The sequence below is a fragment of the Colletes latitarsis genome, unplaced genomic scaffold, assembly GCF_051014445.1.
Source record: "Colletes latitarsis isolate SP2378_abdomen unplaced genomic scaffold, iyColLati1 scaffold0002, whole genome shotgun sequence".
NCBI lineage: Eukaryota > Metazoa > Arthropoda > Insecta > Hymenoptera > Colletidae > Colletes > Colletes latitarsis.
The window spans coordinates 40,074,105-40,093,838 of NW_027488365.1; the positions used below are offsets into that span (position 1 = coordinate 40,074,105).

The 19,734-nt window shown below is 50.1% G+C and overlaps 1 protein-coding gene across 1 annotated transcript in view; it reads left to right on the plus strand.

Moving 5' to 3' along the window:
* LOC143350576 (uncharacterized) overlaps positions 1–6,458 on the plus strand; it is a 75,432-nt gene extending 68,974 nt beyond the window's left edge. The window contains exon 2 of the mRNA XM_076782653.1: positions 6,435–6,458. Within this exon, the coding sequence (XP_076638768.1) occupies positions 6,435–6,458 (24 nt within the window). The remainder of the gene's footprint in view (positions 1–6,434) is intronic.
* The last annotated feature ends 13,276 nt before the right edge of the window (positions 6,459–19,734 follow it).

Sequence of the window (19,734 nt, forward strand, 5' to 3'; positions counted from 1 at the left end):
CATAAGACCGAGGTGATTGCGTTTCATTCACCTCGGCAGGATCCGCCACCCCCTCTGATCCGGGTGGGTGGGGCTGACATCGAGGTGAAGCCCCAGATCAGGTATCTGGGGCTGATCCTCGATAGCCACTGGCGTTTCGAGGAGCATTTCCGCTGCCTGGTCCCCCGGTTGGAAAGGATGGTTGCGGCTCTGGGCCGGATCCTGCCCAACCTGAGGGGCCCGGCGGGCCGAGTTCGTCGCCTCTATGTGGCAATGGTCCAGTCGGTGGCCCTATACGGGGCCCCCGTCTGGGCGGACGACCTGGCTGCCTCCCGGCGCAGCATGACTATGCTGCGTCGGGTGCAGAGGCGCATGGCGCTCAGGGTCGTCCGCGGGTATCGGACCATGTCACATGAGGCGGCGACGGTTCTAGCGGGGATGCGGCCCATGGACCTGCTCGCGCGGTCGCACGCGTTGATGTACCGACACCGCGTCGACCGTCGCGCGGGGGTGGGGGCGGTCCCGGGCGGGCAGGAACCTGCTTGGGGCGATTTGAAGCGCCAGGCCCGGCAGTCCGTGTTGCTCGCGTGGCAGGAGCGGCTGGCTCTGCCAACCGCGGGGCACCGGACTGTCGGGGCTGTTCGGCCACTCCTGAAGGAGTGGCTGGACAGAGGCCATGGCAGCCTCACCTACCGGCTGGCACAGGTATTTTCCGGGCATGGCAGCTTCGGAAGATACCTGTGCCGGATAGGGAAGGAGCCGACGGCGCGTTGCTGCCACTGCGACGCTGAGCAGGACACGGCGGATCATACCCTGGAGGTATGCCCCGCGTGGGAGGGGGAGCGCCGTGTCCTGGTCGGCGTCGTCGGGCGGGATGTCTCGCTGCCGGGCGTGGTGCGCGCCATGCTCGGCAGCGAGGAGAAGTGGAGGGCCGTGGCCTCCTTCTGCGAGAACGTAATGTTGCAGAAGGAGGCCGCGGGGAGGGAGCGCGAGCTTCAGCGGCGCGCTGAGGCTCGCGCTCGTGCGGTGGCCCGAGGTCGTCGCCCGGTCGCGAGGCGTCGCGGGCGGCCGCCTCGGCGTGGCGGATGACCTAGGCTGGGAGGGGGGTCCTGAGGGGACCCTCCTCCCGCCAGGCGGCGCCGGGTCGGACCGGTTGGGGGTAGGAGTGCCTCCCCCTACCGGTCCGACGCAAGGGGTGGCACCCTCGGCGGTCTGGTGCGGCCATGAACGCCCGGCCGCCGAGGGGTGGAAACGGGGTCGCGGGCGGTTGCGAGTTGGGGCTCGCAGCCGCCACTAAACGCGGCCCCGGGACGGATAGCGGCGGGATGGAGTGGCCCTGTCCCGCCGCTATGAGGCAGTGTGTCTACTGGGGGGACCGATTGTCCCCCCGGGGGATGGGCGCGAAAGCGCGGGCACGGGGAGGATACCGGAAGAATGCTTCGAGCGATTCCCGGTATCCTCCCAAAGCGTGCCGAAGGGTCACCGTGGGGTTTTTAGTGGGTAGGTCCCGCGCCTGTCGTTGTACGGGCGCGGGGAATCCCACACACCCGTCCCACCTCTCCCCAAGGAGGTGGGAGGGAGTCTTTCGAAGATTTTCCCCACGACAAAAAAAAAAAAAAAAAAAAAAAAAAGCCTCCCTCAGGGCCTCTGCGCTGCCGCTCTTCTACCCCTTAAAGAAGCAGAATGCGGTCACCTTCTCCACCAGCCTCAGAAACGAGGATATCCGCTCGGAAATCTACTCGATTATCTCGTCCCTGAGGCAACTCACCATTACCACCGGGCTCATTGCCCTACCCACTCCGGAGACGGCCTGCCCCGTCCGCTTCCTCTTGGAGCCTATGTGACTGTCACAGTCTCGTCGTCCTCCTCCGCCCTCCACGAAGCCGGGCCAGGCGCTGAGTGAGGCGTGAGCGCCGTCACCCCAGCACCAACGCCGTCTTCGACCTCCCTCTCCGCAATAACCCGCCCCAACCCCGTTTTGTTATGAAAATCCATTTAGTTCCCACACGTAGGTGGGAAAAAAGGTCCACACGGGCAGAGCCACCTTACCCGGGCAAGCCTAATACTCCGGGGGTTCGGCAGGTGCCCTCGGAGGTGTTCGCTTGGGATTGGGTCTTCTCCCCCAACCATGCATCCCATCGGCGCGCACCATGGCTTACGATCTGAGGGCTATTTCATAGAGCCGCCATACTCGCGGCCCGGGCGGCTAAGCCAAGGCCCCCGTTCCTCCTGCCGTCACGTACCATTCACAAAACCAAAGAAGGAACAGCGGATGGGACGTTATGACGGCCAACAGGAGGCTTACGGTGTGATAAGCATCAGGTACCTCGGGTTCGCTACTCCCCGTACTGCGGCTGACGATTGCCGGACACAGCCCCTGAGGGTTGCAAACTAGCTTGCTGCTTGCTTAGAAGCTTGCTGCTTGCTTCTAGCTCCCTTCTTGCTTACAAGCATACTGCTTCGTTACTAACTTACTGCTTTCTTTCAAGCGTCCTGTTGCTTACGAGATGACCGTTTTCTTACTAACTTACTGCTTTGTTAATAGCCTGCTGCTTGCATTCTAGCTCAATGCTTGCTGACTAGCTCACTGCTTGCATACTAGCTTCCTGCATGCTTTCTAACTTCCCCCTCGCTTACTAGCTCACTGCTTGCTTACTTGCATGCTGCTTGCCTACCAGCTTACTTGTTTCTAACTAGCTCACTTGCTCTTTACAAGTATACAGCTTCCTTCCTACATTCCTGCTCGCTTACTGGCTCACTGCTTCCATACTAGCTTCCTGCTCCCTTACTATCTCACTGCATGCTTACAAGCAAACTGCTTGCGTACAAGCTTACTGCATGCTTCGTAGCTTGCCGCTTGCTTACTAGCATACTGCGTTCTTGCTAGCTAACTGCATTCTGACTAGCCTACTGCTTGCTTACTAGCTTACTTCTAGCTTACTAGATTATTGCATCCTTACTAGCTCCCTGCACGCTTACTAGATAACAGCTTGCTCTCTAGCTTACAGCTTGCTTGCTAGCCTACTGCTTGCGTACGCGCTTCTTGCTTGCTTTCTAGCCTACTGCTTGCTTAATTGCTAACTGCTTACTTACTAGCTTACAGCATGCTTCCCAACTTGATGCTTGCTTGCTAGCTTTCCGACTGCTTACTGGCATGCTGCGTCCTTACTAGCACACTGCTTGCTTACTAGATCCCTGCTCGCTTACTAGGTCACAGCTTGCTTACTAGCTTACCTGTTGTAAGCAAGCTGAATGCTTGCTTACGTGCTTGCTGCTTGCGTTCTAGCTTACCCTCTGCTTACTAGCATACTGCTTCCTTACTAGCTAATTGCTTTCTAACCAGCACACTGCTTGCTTGCTAGCTTACTGCATGCTTACTAGCATACTACTTCCTTACTAGCTTATTGCATGCACATTAGCATGCTGCTTACTTTCTAGCTTTCCGCCTGCTTACTGGCATGCTGCGTCCTTACTAGCACACTGCTTGCTTACAAAGCTTACTGCTTGTTTACTAGTGTTAAAATAGGTGCGAGTCGGTCTGGTGGGGGGTTTTCTCCCCTGACCTGATCTCTCACCCTTTAACGGGATGTCCGAATTTCGAGGGATTGGAATTGTGTGGGAAAGTGAATTGTACATTTAAAAATTTCCTTCGCCTGGTCCACCGGACACAGGCCGTTTATTTAAACAAAATAAAATTGAAAATAAACTAAAAAAATGAAGGAAATTTAAAATTGAAATTAAATTTATTTATTGTTTAAAAAAGTTGCAGGAAAAAACCCCGAGCTGATGGCTCGGGAAAAAAAACCTGCGCCGCCGTTGGCCCCTACGGCTCTCGTCTCGGTCTTCTGTAATCAAAAGAAATACCGAAATCCGGCGGTTAATACCTGACAACGCTCGGTGCGTTGTCTGACTCGCTCTAATCCACACGCTCCTTCTTCCGTTTACGGTAAACAGGAGCGGGATTCTTACACAGCGATACACAACTGTGTTAGTGGACTGTATTATTATTTCAACGTTTCAGATTTTGGAAACGTTGAATTGCAGATGGGGAAGACGAGATTCTAATGTCTATCTTCCCACTGCTGCAGGCTTGGTTTTTGCAGGAGAGGACAACAAGTGGAGGTTGTAAGGCTCCAAAGGTTGTCAACTCCGCGGTCCCTCGCCGTTCCCTGGTCCGTACGGGACCGGTGTGATGCAAAGCCTTAACTGCGCAGAAGCGACTGATTATTAAGGTTCTAACACCACGGTGCCCTTTGAACGTAGTTCTACGTCGAGTGTCCGTACCCACTGACGATCTGGAACCCACGTTCGAGCAGGTCGAAACCAGCCGAGATATTTACCCAGGGAATGCCAAATAAGGCCCCTATCGGGTGTTATCCCAAACTTTTGTTTCGACCCTGGAAAACGACGAATCCAACCCAGGGAGAATGCAACAAAGTTGCCCTATAGATTGGGTTTTTGAACCGTGCAATAGCCAAGCAGAGAATCAAGAAATTCTCTCGGTTCTCGAACACGACCACTGATTACAGCAATCCGTGTTCTTCGTCGCAACGGTGGCGATAATCAAGCACTATTTTAGTGTAAATTTGATTATGCTCAGCCACCGATTGCGGGTTAAATCTTTGGAAAGATAATCACGCTGATTTTGATTCATTTCCACTTCTACACGACCACTGATTACAGCAATACGTGTTTATGCAGCACCGATGGCGGTAACCAATCACTATAAAAGTGTAAATTTGGTACTTTTTAGCCATCGGTTGCTTTTTGAGCGAAGTGGAAAGAAAATCAGTTGGATTTTGTTTCTTTCCAAAATGGTTCGTTCGTCGCGGTGACCGATTTCTGCATGTGAACGTATGGCCGGAATATTTTGACTCAAGGGCAGGATTATTTAAATCCGCTGCAGTCTCAATTCCGAGCAACTTTGTTCACATGATTCTACGACAGGTTAGACAAACTAACTTGTCGAGAATCGATCTCCGACTTCAGACGAGGTCGACGATGAGGTCCGCTCTCGTCGAGAACCAAATAGCGAGTCCCCAGAGACATGCCTGCTTAACCGTGGCCACGAGGGAGGGGAAATTTTCATCTCGTGGCGCTATCTGGTCTAAGCTGTCTGTCTCTTATTAATTTTGAATCCTCTCTTCGTTTCGGCGTAGTAACACCTCTTATAGGAACCGTTACTGGGCCGATCGCGGAACTGTTATCGAATCTAAATACGGAGTTTTTCTATGCGGTATTGTTCCTGGAACGTATTACGTCTCAGAGAAGCCTCTGGAATGTCGCGTAAACAAGGAATAACACCGTACAAGAAATGGCCCGTTTTTCTATCGATCACGCGATGGTTTAACCGACGTTTTCCGATTGTCGAATTAACGCGATATTTAAACAACTAGCTTACTGATTGCTTACTACTTTCCTCCTTTCTTCCTAACTTACAGCTTTCTTACTAACTTACTGCTTGCATAATTGCTAACTGCTTCCTTACTAGCTTACTGCATGCTTACTATCTTACTGCTAGCTTACTCTCTTACTGCTCGCATACTAGCCAGGTGATTGCTTATTAGCGTACTGCTTGCTTAGTACATTACTGCTTGCTTACTACCTAAATGCTTTCTTACTACATTCCTGCTTTCTTCCTAACTTACTGCTTTCTTACTAGCCAGCTGCTTGCACACTGGAATACTGCTCGCTTACTAGCTCACCGCTAGCTTACTAGCTTTCAGCTTGCTTACTAGCATACTGCTTCCTTACTGGCGCCCTGCTCGCTTACAAGCTCACTGCTTGCTTACTAGCTTGCTGCTTGCTTACTAGCTTACTGGCTGCTTAATAGCTTAATGCAAACTTACTAGCTTACTGCTTGCTTACTAGCTTCCTGCTTGTTTACTAGCTCACTGCTTGCATACTAGCTCACTGCTTGCTCACTAGATTACTGCTTGCTTACTAGCTCACTGCCATCTTACTAGCTTACTGCTACCTTCCTCGCTTACAGCTTGCTTACTAGCATGCTGTTTCCTTACTAGCTTCCTGCTCGCTTGCAATCTCACTGCGTGCGTATTAAATTACTACGTGCTTACTAGCCTGCTGCTTGCACTCTAGCTTAGTGCTTCCTTACTAGCTTCTTGTTTGCTTACTAGCGCACTGCTTGTTTACTAGGTTACCGCTGGCTTTCTAGCTTATGGCTTGCTTACTATCGTGCTGCTTGCTTACTAGCTACCTCCTTGCTTACCAGCTTACTGCTTGCTTAGAAGCATACTGCTTGCTTACTAGCTTTCTGCATGCTTACTAGCATACTGCTTCCTTACTATCTCCCTGCACGCTTACTAGCTCAGTGCTCGCTTACCAGCTTGCTGCTTGCATACAAGCTTACTGCTTGCTTTCCAGCACACTGCTTCCTTACTTCCTCGCTGCTCGCTTACGAGCTCACCGCTTGCTTAATATGTTACTGTTTGCAGACTATCATGCTGCTTCCTTACTAGCTTCGTGCTCGCTTGCAATCTCACTACGTGCTTAATACATAACTGCTTTCTTACCGGCTTACAGCTAGCTTACTAGCTTACTGCTTGCTTCCTAGCATACCGCTTCCATATTAGCGTCGTGCGTGCTTACTAGCTTACTGCTTGCTCTATGGCTAACTGCTTTCTTTCTAGCTTGCTGCTTGCTTTCTAGCTTACTTGTTGCTTACCAGCTTCTGCTAGCTTACTAGCGTGTTGCTCCCTTACTAGCATCCTGCTCTCTTACTGGCTCACTGCATGCTTACTATCCTACAGCTTGCTTACTTGCTTACTGCTTGCTCACAAGCATACTGCTTCCTTACCAGCTTACTGCTTGCTCACCAGCATACTGCTTGCTTGCTAGTTCACTGCTTGCTTAGTAGCTTATTGCTTGCTTACTAGCTTACTTGATGCTTACTACCTTACTGATGGCCTTCTAACATGCTGCTACCTTACTAGATTCCTCGTCGCTTACTAGCCCACAGCTTGCATACTAACTCACTGCTTGCTTACTAGCTTACTGCATGCCTACCGGCTTACTGCTTGGTTACTAGCCTACTGCTTCCTTACTAACTAACTGCTTTCTTGCTAGCCTGCTGCTTGCTTACTAGCTTGTTGCTTGCTTACTAGCTTGCTGCTTGCTTACTCGCTTGCTGCTTGCATACTAGCTTACAGCTTGCTTAATAGCTTACTGCTTTGTTACTGACTTACTGCTCTGTTAGTAACTTACTGCTTGCATACTAGCTTACTTCTTGCTTACTAGTTTACTGCTGGTTTACTAGCTTACGGCTTGCTAACTGGCATACTGCTTTCTTACTTGCTAATTGCTTTCTTAGTAGCTAATTGATTTCCTACTAGCCTGCTGCTTGCTTACTTGCACTCTGCCATCTTGCTTGCTCACTACATGCCTACTAGCTTACTGCTCGCTTACAAGCTTAATGCTAGCTACCTCGCTTAGTGCTTGCTTACTAGCTTCCTCGTCGCTTACTATCTCACTGCTTGCTTACTAGAATTCTGCTCACTTTCTACCTCCCAGCTCGCTTACTAGATTACAGCTGCCTGCTTTCTAGCTTACTGCTTGCATCACAGCTTGCTGCCGGCTCCCTAGCTTAGTGCTTCATTACTAGCTTTCTGCTTACTTACTAGCTCACTGCTTGCTCACTAGATTACTGGTTGCTTACTAGCTGACTGCCATCTTACTCGCTTACTGCTTGCTTACTAGCCTGCTGCTTGCTTTCTAGCTTAGTGCTTCCATACTAGCTTCTTGTTTTCTTACTAGCTGCCTGCTAGCTTAATAGATCACTGCTTGCTATCTAGCTTACTGCTTGCATCACAGCTTGCTGCCGGCTCCCTAGCTTAGTGCTTCATTACTAGCTTCCTGCTCGCTTACTAGCTCACTGCTTGCTTCCTAGGTTACTTCTTGCTTACTAGCTTGTTGCTTGCCTTCCAGCTTACTGCTTGCTTACTAGCATACTGCTTCCTTTCCAGCTCCCTGCTCGCTTACTAGCTCAAAGCTTCCTTACTACCTCGCTGCTTGCTTACTAGCTTGCTGCGTGCTTTCTTGCTTAATGCTTGCTTACTGGCATTCTGCTCCCTTACTAGCTTCCCCCTCGGTTACTAGCTCACTGCCTGCTTCCTAGCTTACTGCTTGCTTACTAGCTTGTTGCTTGCTTTCGAGCTTACTGCTTGCTTACTAGCTGATCAGAGCAGATTTAGAAGAGGTATACTTTGTATTTCCGAATCTTCGCTATTTTTCTCTCTTTGATGTCAGCACAGGTCATGTCATAAAACCAATAGGTCTGCCGACCGTTTGGCGATGCATATATAGTCGGGATTTTTCCTGGTTTGTAGTTTGGTGTGCGATAACCCTGACCGTGGAGAAACGTCTTCCATATATTTTGTCACCTCTCTGTCTTGCACCTTATTCCGTTTCAACAAAATATTTTTTCTTCTTTCTGCTGTAAGCGATTGGGGAAATTTATCTCAAAGATAGATCCTTAATAGTTTATGGGCCCAGCGTGCTTCCACTGCGCCTGCTAGAAAGAATTTGTTTGTTGATAAGCCACTCTGGCTGGGTGAATAAAGGTTTTTTTTACTGGGTACCAATTGTGTAAGTGATTTCTTCGCAATGTTTGACATAGAAGTTGGATTGGAAATCGTGAATCTGGGCGGCACTAACTACTCCATGTGGAAATCTAGAGTAGTGATTGCGCTAGAAGCAAAAGGTTTGCTTGGCTTCGTAGATGGTACAATAGTAAAACCTGCAGGAGACAAAGCAACGGAGTTCAAAGTGCACGGTCAAAAATCAGCGCAGGTAAAAATGATTATACTGAGTACAATCGCCCCAAATCTTCGCCGCAATTTGTACAACTGCTCCACTGCGAAGGAAATGTGGAACAAGCTGAGGGACACCTATACGGAGATGCAAGTGAAGACGTTGCATAGACTACCTGGGAGCAGTTTTATAATTTTCGCGTTAATGGAGACGAGCCCATTGCAGATCATTTAGAGATACTGGAGAGCATCTGCAGACGCCTGCAGGATGCGGGTGAGGAACCGTCGGACAAAGCTGTCATGACAAAACTGCTGCGCAGTTAACCTCGAAGTTCTCCATTTTTCGTCACACGTGGGATTGCACTCCTGCTACGGAAAAAAAGGAAACCAACTTGATCAGCAGACTGATCAAGGAAGACAGGCGTTTTGCTGAGGATGAAGTGTCGACGCTTGCACTTCGTGTTCAAAAGACGTCCCTGAACGACGCAAAGAGAAAGAAACGCTCCAAGAAGGATATCGAGGAGTTGAAAAAATGAACGCGGTGTGGAGTCTGCAAAGAAAAAAGCCACTGAGCATGTGAATGTCCAAAAAATCAAGCTGGAAAATCATCGGACAGTTTAGCGAGAAATGCGCCAGCGTTGGCGTGTGACATTGTTGCAACATATAAATGCACCAGTGAAAGTGACAGTGACATGTGGATTGCGGATTCGGGTGCCGGAATGCATATAACTTTCCGCAAAGACTATTCTTCGGCACTGCAGCCGAATTCAAATGGTCATGCGGTTAAAGTAGCGGATGATCGCATCATCTTAGCGGCTGGCATCGGAACAATTAAAATCCAAGAAGTGCTTGAGGGAGTGCTATACAAACGCGAATTACAAGATGTGCTCTATGTACCTGAACTAAAGTGTAGTTTGTTTTCTATGGGCTCAGTGAACAAAAAACGGTACTCTTTCCATTCGTTTGAAAACAAATGTGAAGTCCGCGATAGTAAAGGAAAACTCGCCGCACCTGGAATACCGCACGGGAAACTGTTTAAAATGGGTTTCAAAGTGAAAGTGCCCATTGACTGTAAAGCGCTGAAATTAGCAGATGGCCAGGAAAAATTAAAACTTTGGCATGAGCGAATGAGACATGTAAATGAGCGCGCCGTAAAACACACGTGTGAACAACTCGGCATCCATGGAATTGAAAAGGACAATTTGACAAAGTTTTTTTGTGAAGAATGCATTATGGGCAAGCAGTCCCGAAGGCCGCAACCAAGCATCGGGGTTGAAGACAATTACGGACCAGGGGAGAAAATTCATATCGATGTCTGTGGCCCTGTAAACATAAACTCACCGAGCAACACGCGGTTCTTTTTACTGTTTAAGGACGTGAGTACCAGCTATAGGAAGGTATACTTCATGAGCCATAAATCAAAAGTATTCAGCAAATTTAAGGAGTACGAGGCATTCGTATCGACGCAGACTGGAACGAAAATCAAAGTCCTGCGCTCGGACAATGGGGCAGAGTACACCTGCAGCCAGCTCCGGACCTTCTTAGAGGAAAAAGGTATAATCCACGAACGCTCGTCACCATACATTCATGAGCAGAATGGTCGCGCTGAACGCGAAATTCGTACGCTCATTGAAAGTACACGTTCTATGATTCACGCAAAGAACATGCATCAAAAATTATGGGCAGAAGCAGTAAATACTGCGTGTTACCTGCTGAATCGGACCATCCTAAAGCCAGGGGAGATGATTACTCCGTTCGAGAAGTGGTTTAAACACAAACCTGATATAAAACATTTAAAGGTGTTTGGATCCGTAGCTTACCTGAACGTGCCGAAGGAAAGACGGCAAAAATTCGACCCAAAAAGCAGACAGGTCATATTCGTCGGTTACGATGGGGAGTCTATTAATTATAGACTCTGGGATAATAAATTGAAGAAAATTTCAATAAGCAGTGACGTAACCTTCAACGAAAATGCCCTGCCCAGTGCCGAAACGCGTGCCGAAACCGATACAATAATCAAGTTCGGAATTGAAGACGAAAGATAGACGATTCCTACTCCAGAAGGTGCAGCCGAACACCAAGCTCCAGTTGTGGAAAATGTCGCCCAAACACGAGAACTGGAAACCAATGGAAATAAAGAAAGCGCAGCTTTGCCAGAGACAGAGCAGGTAGCCGCCAATGAAAATGCTCGGGAAGGTAGACAACTGCGCAATAGAAGAACATTACAAGCACCTGGCCGATACGGCATACCTATTGCTTTTTTGGCTGATACGGTGCCTATGACCTACACTGAGGCAATATCTAGTGACGACACCAGCAAATGGAAGAAAGCCATGGACGAAGAGATGCTGGCGCTTGAAAAAAATCGCACATGGACCATATGTGCACTGCCACAAGGAAAACGTGCAATCGGTTGCAAATGGGTTTTCTCAATCAAAAATGATGCAGCTGGAAATCTGAAAAGATACCAGGCGAGACTCGTAACGAAAGGATTCCGACAACGAGAAGGAATCGATTATTTTGACACATTCGCACCTGTCGTTCGCTACGAGTCCATTAGAACTCTTCTTGCAATAGCTGCGAAAGAAGATTATGGAATAATGAAGTTCGATGTGCAAACCGCTTTTCTATATGGCGATCTTCAAGAAGAAATTTATTTGGAGCAGCCTCCAGGATACACAATTTAGAGCCAACTGGATGCAGTCTTCAAGCTACATCGCAGCCTGCATGGATTGAAGCAGTCACCCAATTGCTGGAACGAGAAGTTCACGAGGTTTCTGAACGAATTTAATCTCGTGAACATCGCAAGTGATAAGTGCGTGCTTGTCGGTGTAGTGGAAAGTTCAAAAGTGTATTTAGCCCTGTATGTGGATGATGTTTAGATTATGAGCAAAGGCGAGAATGCAATCAAGAGCGTCTTAGATTATTTAGAAGGTAACCTTAAAATCTCCGTAGATCGGGCCGATGAATTTCTCGGTTTCGAGATTAAACGTGATCGCGAACGACGACTCTTAAAAATTTCTCAACCGGGCTATATTAAGAAAATATTAAAGACCTTTAGTATGCTTGAAGCAAATCCGTCAAGTGCACCTGTGGAGCCAGGTATGCCCTTGCAAAAACAAACACCTGCGACTGACAGTAAAATACCGTTTCGTGAGGCAATAGGCTCTTTATTATTCGCTGCACGAGTTTGTCGCCCGGATATCGAATTTGCGGTCAATTACGCAAGTCAATTTTTGAGTTCTTACGACGACACTCATTGGCAATCGGTAATGAAAATAATGCGTTATTTAAATGGAACACGTGATTACGAAATAGTTTACGGAAATAGTGGATTTGTCTATATTTTGAATAGTGGACCAATTTCGTGGCCCAGTCAATTGAAAAAGGTCGTTGCCCTTTCGACCGCTGAGTCGGAATATATCGCGTTAGGTCACGGCGTGAAAGAAACGTTTTGGTTACGTCGTATGTTGAATGAATTGGATATTGCGTGCAATATCGTCCCTGTTTTTGTTGATAACCAAGCGGCCATAAAAATTGCTAATAGTTCCAAAAACCATAAGCGCTCGAAATACATCGATATAAAGTACCATTTTACACGTGATGTCGTTAATCGCGGAGAAGTAGAAATCAGATATGTTCAAACGAAAGAACAATTCGCTGATATCTTTACTAAGCCTTTGCAAAAGCAGCCTGTTAAAAAGCTGATGCTTTTAACGACGAAGTCCGGATAGAAGTACAGGAGTTTTCAGGGAAAATTATTACGGGCGTCAGGTTTCCTTTTCGTCGGCCTTCTATGCCGACATTTTATTGTAAAATAAATTTAAACAAACAAAAAAAAACCAAATAGAAAATTATAAGGACTAAGGAAATCCGTACTGGGACGTTGCCTGCCTCGTCTGTGCCGGTCGCCGAACTCGCCGGGTTGAGGTAGGCCAAGGTTCCTATAATCAGAAAAACACGGCTATGTGTTAGACACACGTAAACACGTTATACGTATCTATGCCGCGTTTGTGTCTTCACGCTCCTGGCTTCGGCATTCGAATGTATTGGAGCGAAGAATTACGCTCGCTCGTAATATACGAGCTCGCTAGTGGACTGTATTTTTAATTTTGGCTTTTGATAAAGAATCAATTCCTCATCTACGCCATTTGCAATCGATTACCTTGTGAACGGGTTTGCAAGTGGAGGTTGTAAGGCTCCAAATGCACACTTCCCGTGAGTCTGTCCACTGAGTCTATGCGTCGAAATGCAGTGCAGTGCAACAGCCCAACCCTCGAACTGTGGCTGCTCTTGGCTGCTTCAACAGACGACTTATTGGTCAGGGGTTGCACTACGGAGCCCGACTGCACGTGGTTCACTGCACGTTGCACATCTATTCGTTGCACTTAGCAGTATTTGAACCACGTGGAGGCCTGACCCACGACTCCGTTACTCCTCCGCACAGGTGCTCCTGTAAACGTTACACCGGCGGGATCTGTAGGAGTGAGGACTCGCAGACCGGAAAAGTCAGGCGTCCTTTGTAGACGTCGACACGGCTACAATGGACCCACCTGGATGGTTCACCACGTAGGTGCCTCCCTTTAGTGTCTCCTCAGCCTGGCGGTAATCACAAGAAAATTGAAACGTAATTTTGCCAACTTTCTTATGTCTCGATCGTTTATACGATCGAGACGACCGCTCAAATCTGCACGGAGGGATCGAACACTTTACTGGTGTATATTCTCGATCACTCCACAGGATATCGAACACCTTACTGGTGTATTTTCTCGATCTCCTGTCGCAGAAATGATTTCGTGGAATCTCAATTTGGGAAATCCCATACAAGATTCCGGGGCATACTTGACCGAATCTAAACCGATCCGTTTGTCAAGGAAAAGGCGGATTATTTCCACACTTTTCTCGAGTTTTATCGAATTCTCAGCTGTGCAAGGTCAATCAGTGGACCCGCACCAGACTGAACATCTACTCTTTACACCCTTTAACTACAGGCAGAATCGTTCTGAATATTAAACAATTAGAACATTCCTCTTTTAAATATTTCCGTTCGAGTGCAATCGGGAGCCGATCCGCTCTAGTTGGAAGTCTACGTAGGACTGCGCGGATTAACAGCCGAAGACGCGGCCGCGTTACTCTAATTAGACGCTACGCGGCGCTGTCTAAATTTCGGCAGTCTTTCTTCGTCTGATTCTTAGCGCAGTACTCTCTCACAGTACTGACGTCATCAACACCGTTAGCACATTCGAAGCGATGGTAATGAGCCGTTACCGATGCCAGAAAAACTAGTAATAAACGCGTTTTTCTATCACAGCACGCTGTACAAATTCTCTTAGAGATAATCTCCCGATCATTCCACGATAACAGGACTAACGGTAATCGCGGCCGAGGACAATCGCTAGGCATTATCAAAATCTTTAAACACAGCCGTTTTGCTATACGAGAGAAAAATTAAATATCAGCAGGCATTCAAAATAAGTGGGAGTGTTGAGAATAGATATATTTTGTATTTCCGAATATTCACGATTTTTCTCTGCTCGACGCCGGCCCAGGTCATGTCGTACAATTACTAGGTCTGCCGACCATTAGGCGACGCATATATAGCCGGGATTTTTCTCGGTTTGAAGTTTGGCGTGCGACAACCCTGACCGCGGAGAAAAGACTTCCATATATTTTGTCGCCTCCGTGTCTTACACATTATACCGTTTCATCAATTTATTCTTTCTTCTTTCTGCGGTAAGCGATTGAGGAAATCTGTCACAAAGATAGATCCTCAATACAAGCATACTGCTTTCTTACTAGCCAGCTGCTTCCTTACTAGCGCACTGCTCGCTTACAAGCTCACTGATGCTTTCCAGCTTACTGCTTGCTTACTAGCATATTGCATCCTTCCCAGCTCCCTGCTCGCTTAATGGCTCAAAACATCCATACTACCTCGCTGCTTGCTTACTAGCTTGCAGCGTGCTTTCTAGCTTAATGCTTGCTTACTGGCATTCTGTTTCCTTACTAGCATCGCCCTCGCTTACTAGTTCACTGCTTGCTTCCTAGCTTACTGCTAGCTTACTAGCTTGTTGCTTGCTTTCCAGCTTACTGCCTTCTTAATAGCGTACTGGTTGCTTACTAGCTTACTGCTTGCTTACTAGCAAAATGCTACCTTACTAGCTCCCAGCTAGCTTACTAGCTCACTGCATGCTTACCAGGTCACTGCTTGCTTACTCGCTCACTTCTTGATTACTAGCTTCCTTCTCACTTACTAGCTCACTGCTTGCTTTCCAGCTTACTGCTCGTTTACTAGCATATTGCTTCCTTTCCAGCTTCCTGCTCGCTTAATAGCTCAAAACTTCCTTACTACCTCGCTGCTTGCTTACTAGCTTGCAGCGTGCTTTCTAGCTTAATGCTTGCTTACTGGCATTCTGTTTCCTTACTAGCATCCCCCTCGCTTACTAGTTCACTGCTTGCTTCCTAGCTTACTGCTTGCTTACTAGCTTGTTCCTTGCTTTCCAGCTTACTGCTTGCTTACTAGCCCGCTGCTTGCTTCCTATCATTCTGCTTGCTTACTAGCTCACTGCTCAATTACTCGCTTACTGGTTGCTGACTGGCTTACAGCATTCCCACTAGTTTACTTCTTGGTTACTAGCATAGTCCTTTGATACAAGCTAATTGCTTTCTTACTACCCTGCTGCGTGCTTACTAGCTTACTTGTTTCTTAGTAGCTTAATGCTTGCCTACTAGCATACTGCTTCCTTACTAGCTTCCTACTCGCTTACTAGCTCACTGCTGCCTTAGTAACTTACAGCTTGCTTACTAACTTACTACATCCTTACTTGCTGCCTGCTTGCTTACCAGCTTACTGTTTGCGTACAAACTTACCGCTTGCTTACTAGCTCACTGCTTGCTCACTGGCTTGCTGCTTGCTTACTAGATCACAGCTCGCTTACTAGCTCACTGCTTGCTATCTAACTTACTGCTTGTTGGCTGGCATACTGCTTCCTTAATAGCTAACTACTTTCTTACTGGCCTCCTGCTTGCTTTCTAGTTTAGTGCTTGCTTACTAGCCTGCTGCTTGCTTAAAGCTTTCTCGTTTCTTACTATCTTACTGCTTGTTTACTAGCATACTGCTATCCTTACTAGCTTCCAGCTCGATTACTATCTCACTGCTTGCTCACCAACATATGGCTTGCTTACTAAGTTGCTGCTTGAGTTCTAGCTTACTGTTTGCTTACAAGCAGACTGGTTGCATACAATCTTACAGCTTGCTTACTATCAAGCTGCTTCCTTACTATCTTCCACCTCGCTTACTAGCTCACTGGATGCTTACTAGCTTACTGCTTTCTTGCTAGCTAACTGCTTGCTTTCTAGCATACTGCTTCCTTACTTGCTTCCTGCTCGCTTACTGGCTCACTGTTTGCTTACTAGATTACAGTTTGCTTATTAGCTTACTGCTAGCTTAATCGCTTACTGCTTGCTTGCAAGCTTACTGCTTCCCCGGCTGCTGGAGGACGTGGTCAATACACTCTTCCCAATTGGGGAGAGGGGACCGCGTCCTCCGGCGGCGGCGGCTGTCCCAGTGGAGTGGACGGCCGAGCTGGGGGTCACGCAGGAGGAGCTGGCAGCGGCCATCAGACGGCTCGGGGTTCGTAACACGGCCCCGGGTCCGGATGGTGTGCCCGGCCGGGTTTGGGTCTTGACCCAGGGCGTCCTTGGGGCCGACCTCAGGCGGTTGTTCGACCGCTGCCTGAGGGACGGGCGATTCCCCCCCAGTTGGAAGGTGGCGAGGATGGTCCTCCTCCGGAAGGAGGGTCGGCCCGCGGAGTCTCCCTCCGCATACCGGCCCATTTGTCTCCTCGACGAGGTGGGCAAGCTCTTCGAGCGTGTGATTGCTGCCCGCCTCGTCGAGCACCTGTCGCGGGGTGATCCCGGTCTGGCCGACTGCCAGTTCGGTTTCCGGGGGGGCCGATCGACTATCGACGCGATAGGTCGTGTGAGGGCCCTCTCGGAGGCGGCCGTCTCCCGGGGAGGGGTGGCATTGGCAATATCCAAGGATATTGCCAATGCCCTTAACACCCTCCCCTGGGAAGAGATAAGGAGGGGACTCGAATATCATCGAGTCCCCCCTTGTCTCAGGGCGGTCGTCGGGGATTATCTCCGCGGCAGGTGGATCGAGTATCCGGGCCGGGATGGTGATATGCGGAGGGAGGTGTACTGCGGTGTTCCGCAGGGGTCGGTCCTCGGGCCACTCCTGTGGAACATCGCGTACGACTCGGTGTTGCGGGCCGGCCTCCCCGACGGCGTCAGCACGGTGTGTTATGCGGATGACACACTGGTGCTGGCCGTCGGGGCGCACTGGGGGAGGGCCATGCGTCGCGCGGAGGAGGGGTCGCAACGCGTCGTCGACCGGATCAGGGGGATGGGGATGACGGTGGCGGTCCATAAGACCGAGGTGATTGCGTTTCATTCACCTCGGCAGGATCCGCCACCCCCTCTGATTCGGGTGGGTGGGGCTGACATCGAGGTGAAGCCCCAGATCAGGTATCTGGGGCTGATCCTCGATAGCCACCGGCGTTTCGAGAAGCATTTCCGCTGCCTGGTCCCCCGGTTGGAAAGGATGGTTGCGGCTCTGGGCCGGATCCTGCCCAACCTGGGGGGCCCGGCGGGCCGAGTTCGTCGCCTCTATGTGGCAATGGTCCAGTCGGTGGCCCTATACGGGGCCTCCGTCTGGGCGGACGACCTGGCTGCCTCCCGGCGCAGCATGACTATGCTGCGTCGGGTGCAGAGGCGCATGGCGCTCAGGGTCGTCCGCGGGTATCGGACCATCTCACATGAGGCGGCGACGGTTCTAGCGGGGATGCCGCCCATGGACCTGCTCGCGCGGTCGCACGCGGTGATGTACCGGCACCGCGTCGACCGTCGCGCGGGGGTGGGGGCGGTCCCGGGCGGGCAGGAACCTGCTTGGGGCGATTTGAAGCGCCAGGCCCGGCAGTCCGTGTTGCTCGCGTGGCAGGAGCGGCTGGCTCTGCCAACCGCGGGGCACCGGACTGTCGGGGCTGTTCGGCCACTCCTGAAGGAGTGGCTGGACAGAGGCCATGGCAGCCTCACCTACCGGCTGGCACAGGTATTTTCCGGGCATGGCAGCTTCGGAAGATACCTGTGCCGGATAGGGAAGGAGCCGACGGCGCGTTGCTGCCACTGCGACGCTGAGCAGGACACGGCGGATCATACCCTGGAGGTATGCCCCGCGTGGGAGGGGGAGCGCCGTGTCCTGGTCGGCGTCGTCGGGCGGGATGTCTCGCTGCCGGGCGTGGTGCGCGCCATGCTCGGCAGCGGGGAGAAGTGGAGGGCCATGGCCTCCTTCTGCGAGAACGTAATGTTGCAGAAGGAGGCCGCGCTCGTGCGGTGGCCCGAGGTCGTCGCCCGGTCGCGAGGCGTCGCGGGCGGCCGCCTCGGCGTGGCGGATGACCTAGGCTGGGACGGGGGTCCTGAGGGGACCCTCCTCCCGCCAGGCGGCGCCGGGTCGGACCGGTTGGGGGTAGGAGTGCCTCCCCCTACCGGTCCGACGCAAGGGGAGGCACCCTCGGCGGTCTGGTGCGGCCATGAACGCCCGGCCGCCGAGGGGTGGAAACGGGGTCGCGGGCGGTTGCGAGTTGGGGCTCGCAGCCGCCACTAAACGCGGCCCCGGGACGGATAGCGGCGGGATGGAGTGGCCCCGTCCCGCCGCTATGAGGCAGTGTGTCTACTGGGGGGACCGATTGTCCCCCCGGGGGATGGGCGCGAAAGCGCGGGCACGGGGAGGATACCGGAAGAATGCTTCGAGCGATTCCCGGTATCCTCCCAAAGCGTGCCGAAGGGTCACCGTGGGGTTTTTAGTGGATAGGTCCCGCGCCTGTCGTTGTACGGGCGCGGGGAATCCCACACACCCCTCCCACCTCTCCCCAAGGAAAAAAAAAAAAAAAAAAAAGCTTACTGCTTGCTTTCTAGCTTACTGCTTGCTTACTAGCATACTGCTTTCATACTAGGTACTTTCTTCCTTTCTAGCCTGCTGCTTCCTTCCTAGCTTGCTGGTTGCTTACTTGTTTGCTCCTTGCTTACTAGCACACTGCTTCCTCACTAGCTTACTGCTTATTGTAGAATTTTTTTTTTGGGCGGCGGTGGTTTAGTTACAAGATTAATCGATTTATCAGATACTATATTCACACTCTTTTTATTCTTTGTCTCTCGTCTCGCTCGACAATTTCTACCCTATCCTTCGCGGCTTGCTCGTATTTATTTAGTTTATCACATGCACACATACGTTCGCGGTTGCCGAACTTTTAGTCTTTCTCTTTTCCTCGTTATTGTTTTCTCGCTTTTCGGTTGTTCACCCATCAGCTAGTCGGCCGTTCGCTCGCCGCGTGTTGACGGTTTTTTGTTGCTCGTGCCGGACAACGAACGATTCGTTGTTCGGCTGAAATTTATACGCGTTTTTAATATTTAAATTTCGATAATTTTGCCGGCACTGTTCCCTACATTCGGCCATCCTGCACAGACGTTCGCCCTCGAACGTCTCCGGAGTCGTCGCTTTCGTTGTCAGATGCATCGCTGTCTTCCTCGGTCCACGGTTTCATGTAGCCGGCCGTTCTTGATGTCTGTAACGACCCTTCATGTTCGCCAGTTCTTTCCACGAGGTACCTGTTGTTACGCATTACCTTGATTACGTTGTACGGTCCGAAATATTTATTAGCTAATTTTAAACCGGGCCCTTGTTGTACTCGTCTAATCGCCACTGTATCGCCAATGCGGTAAATTTTCGCATCCGTACGTTTCTTATTGTACGTTTTTCGATTTTCTTTTTGTATCTTAGCTATACTTTCTTTCACGTGGGCTCTCAGCTCTTCTCGGTTGTTTTCAAACATATCGGTCCACTCTTTTTCTAACATTTCTCTCATTTGGGGATCGTCTTTTAGTCGCGCTCGTTTGCCGAACAATAGTTGGAATGGCGAGGTGCCAATGCTTC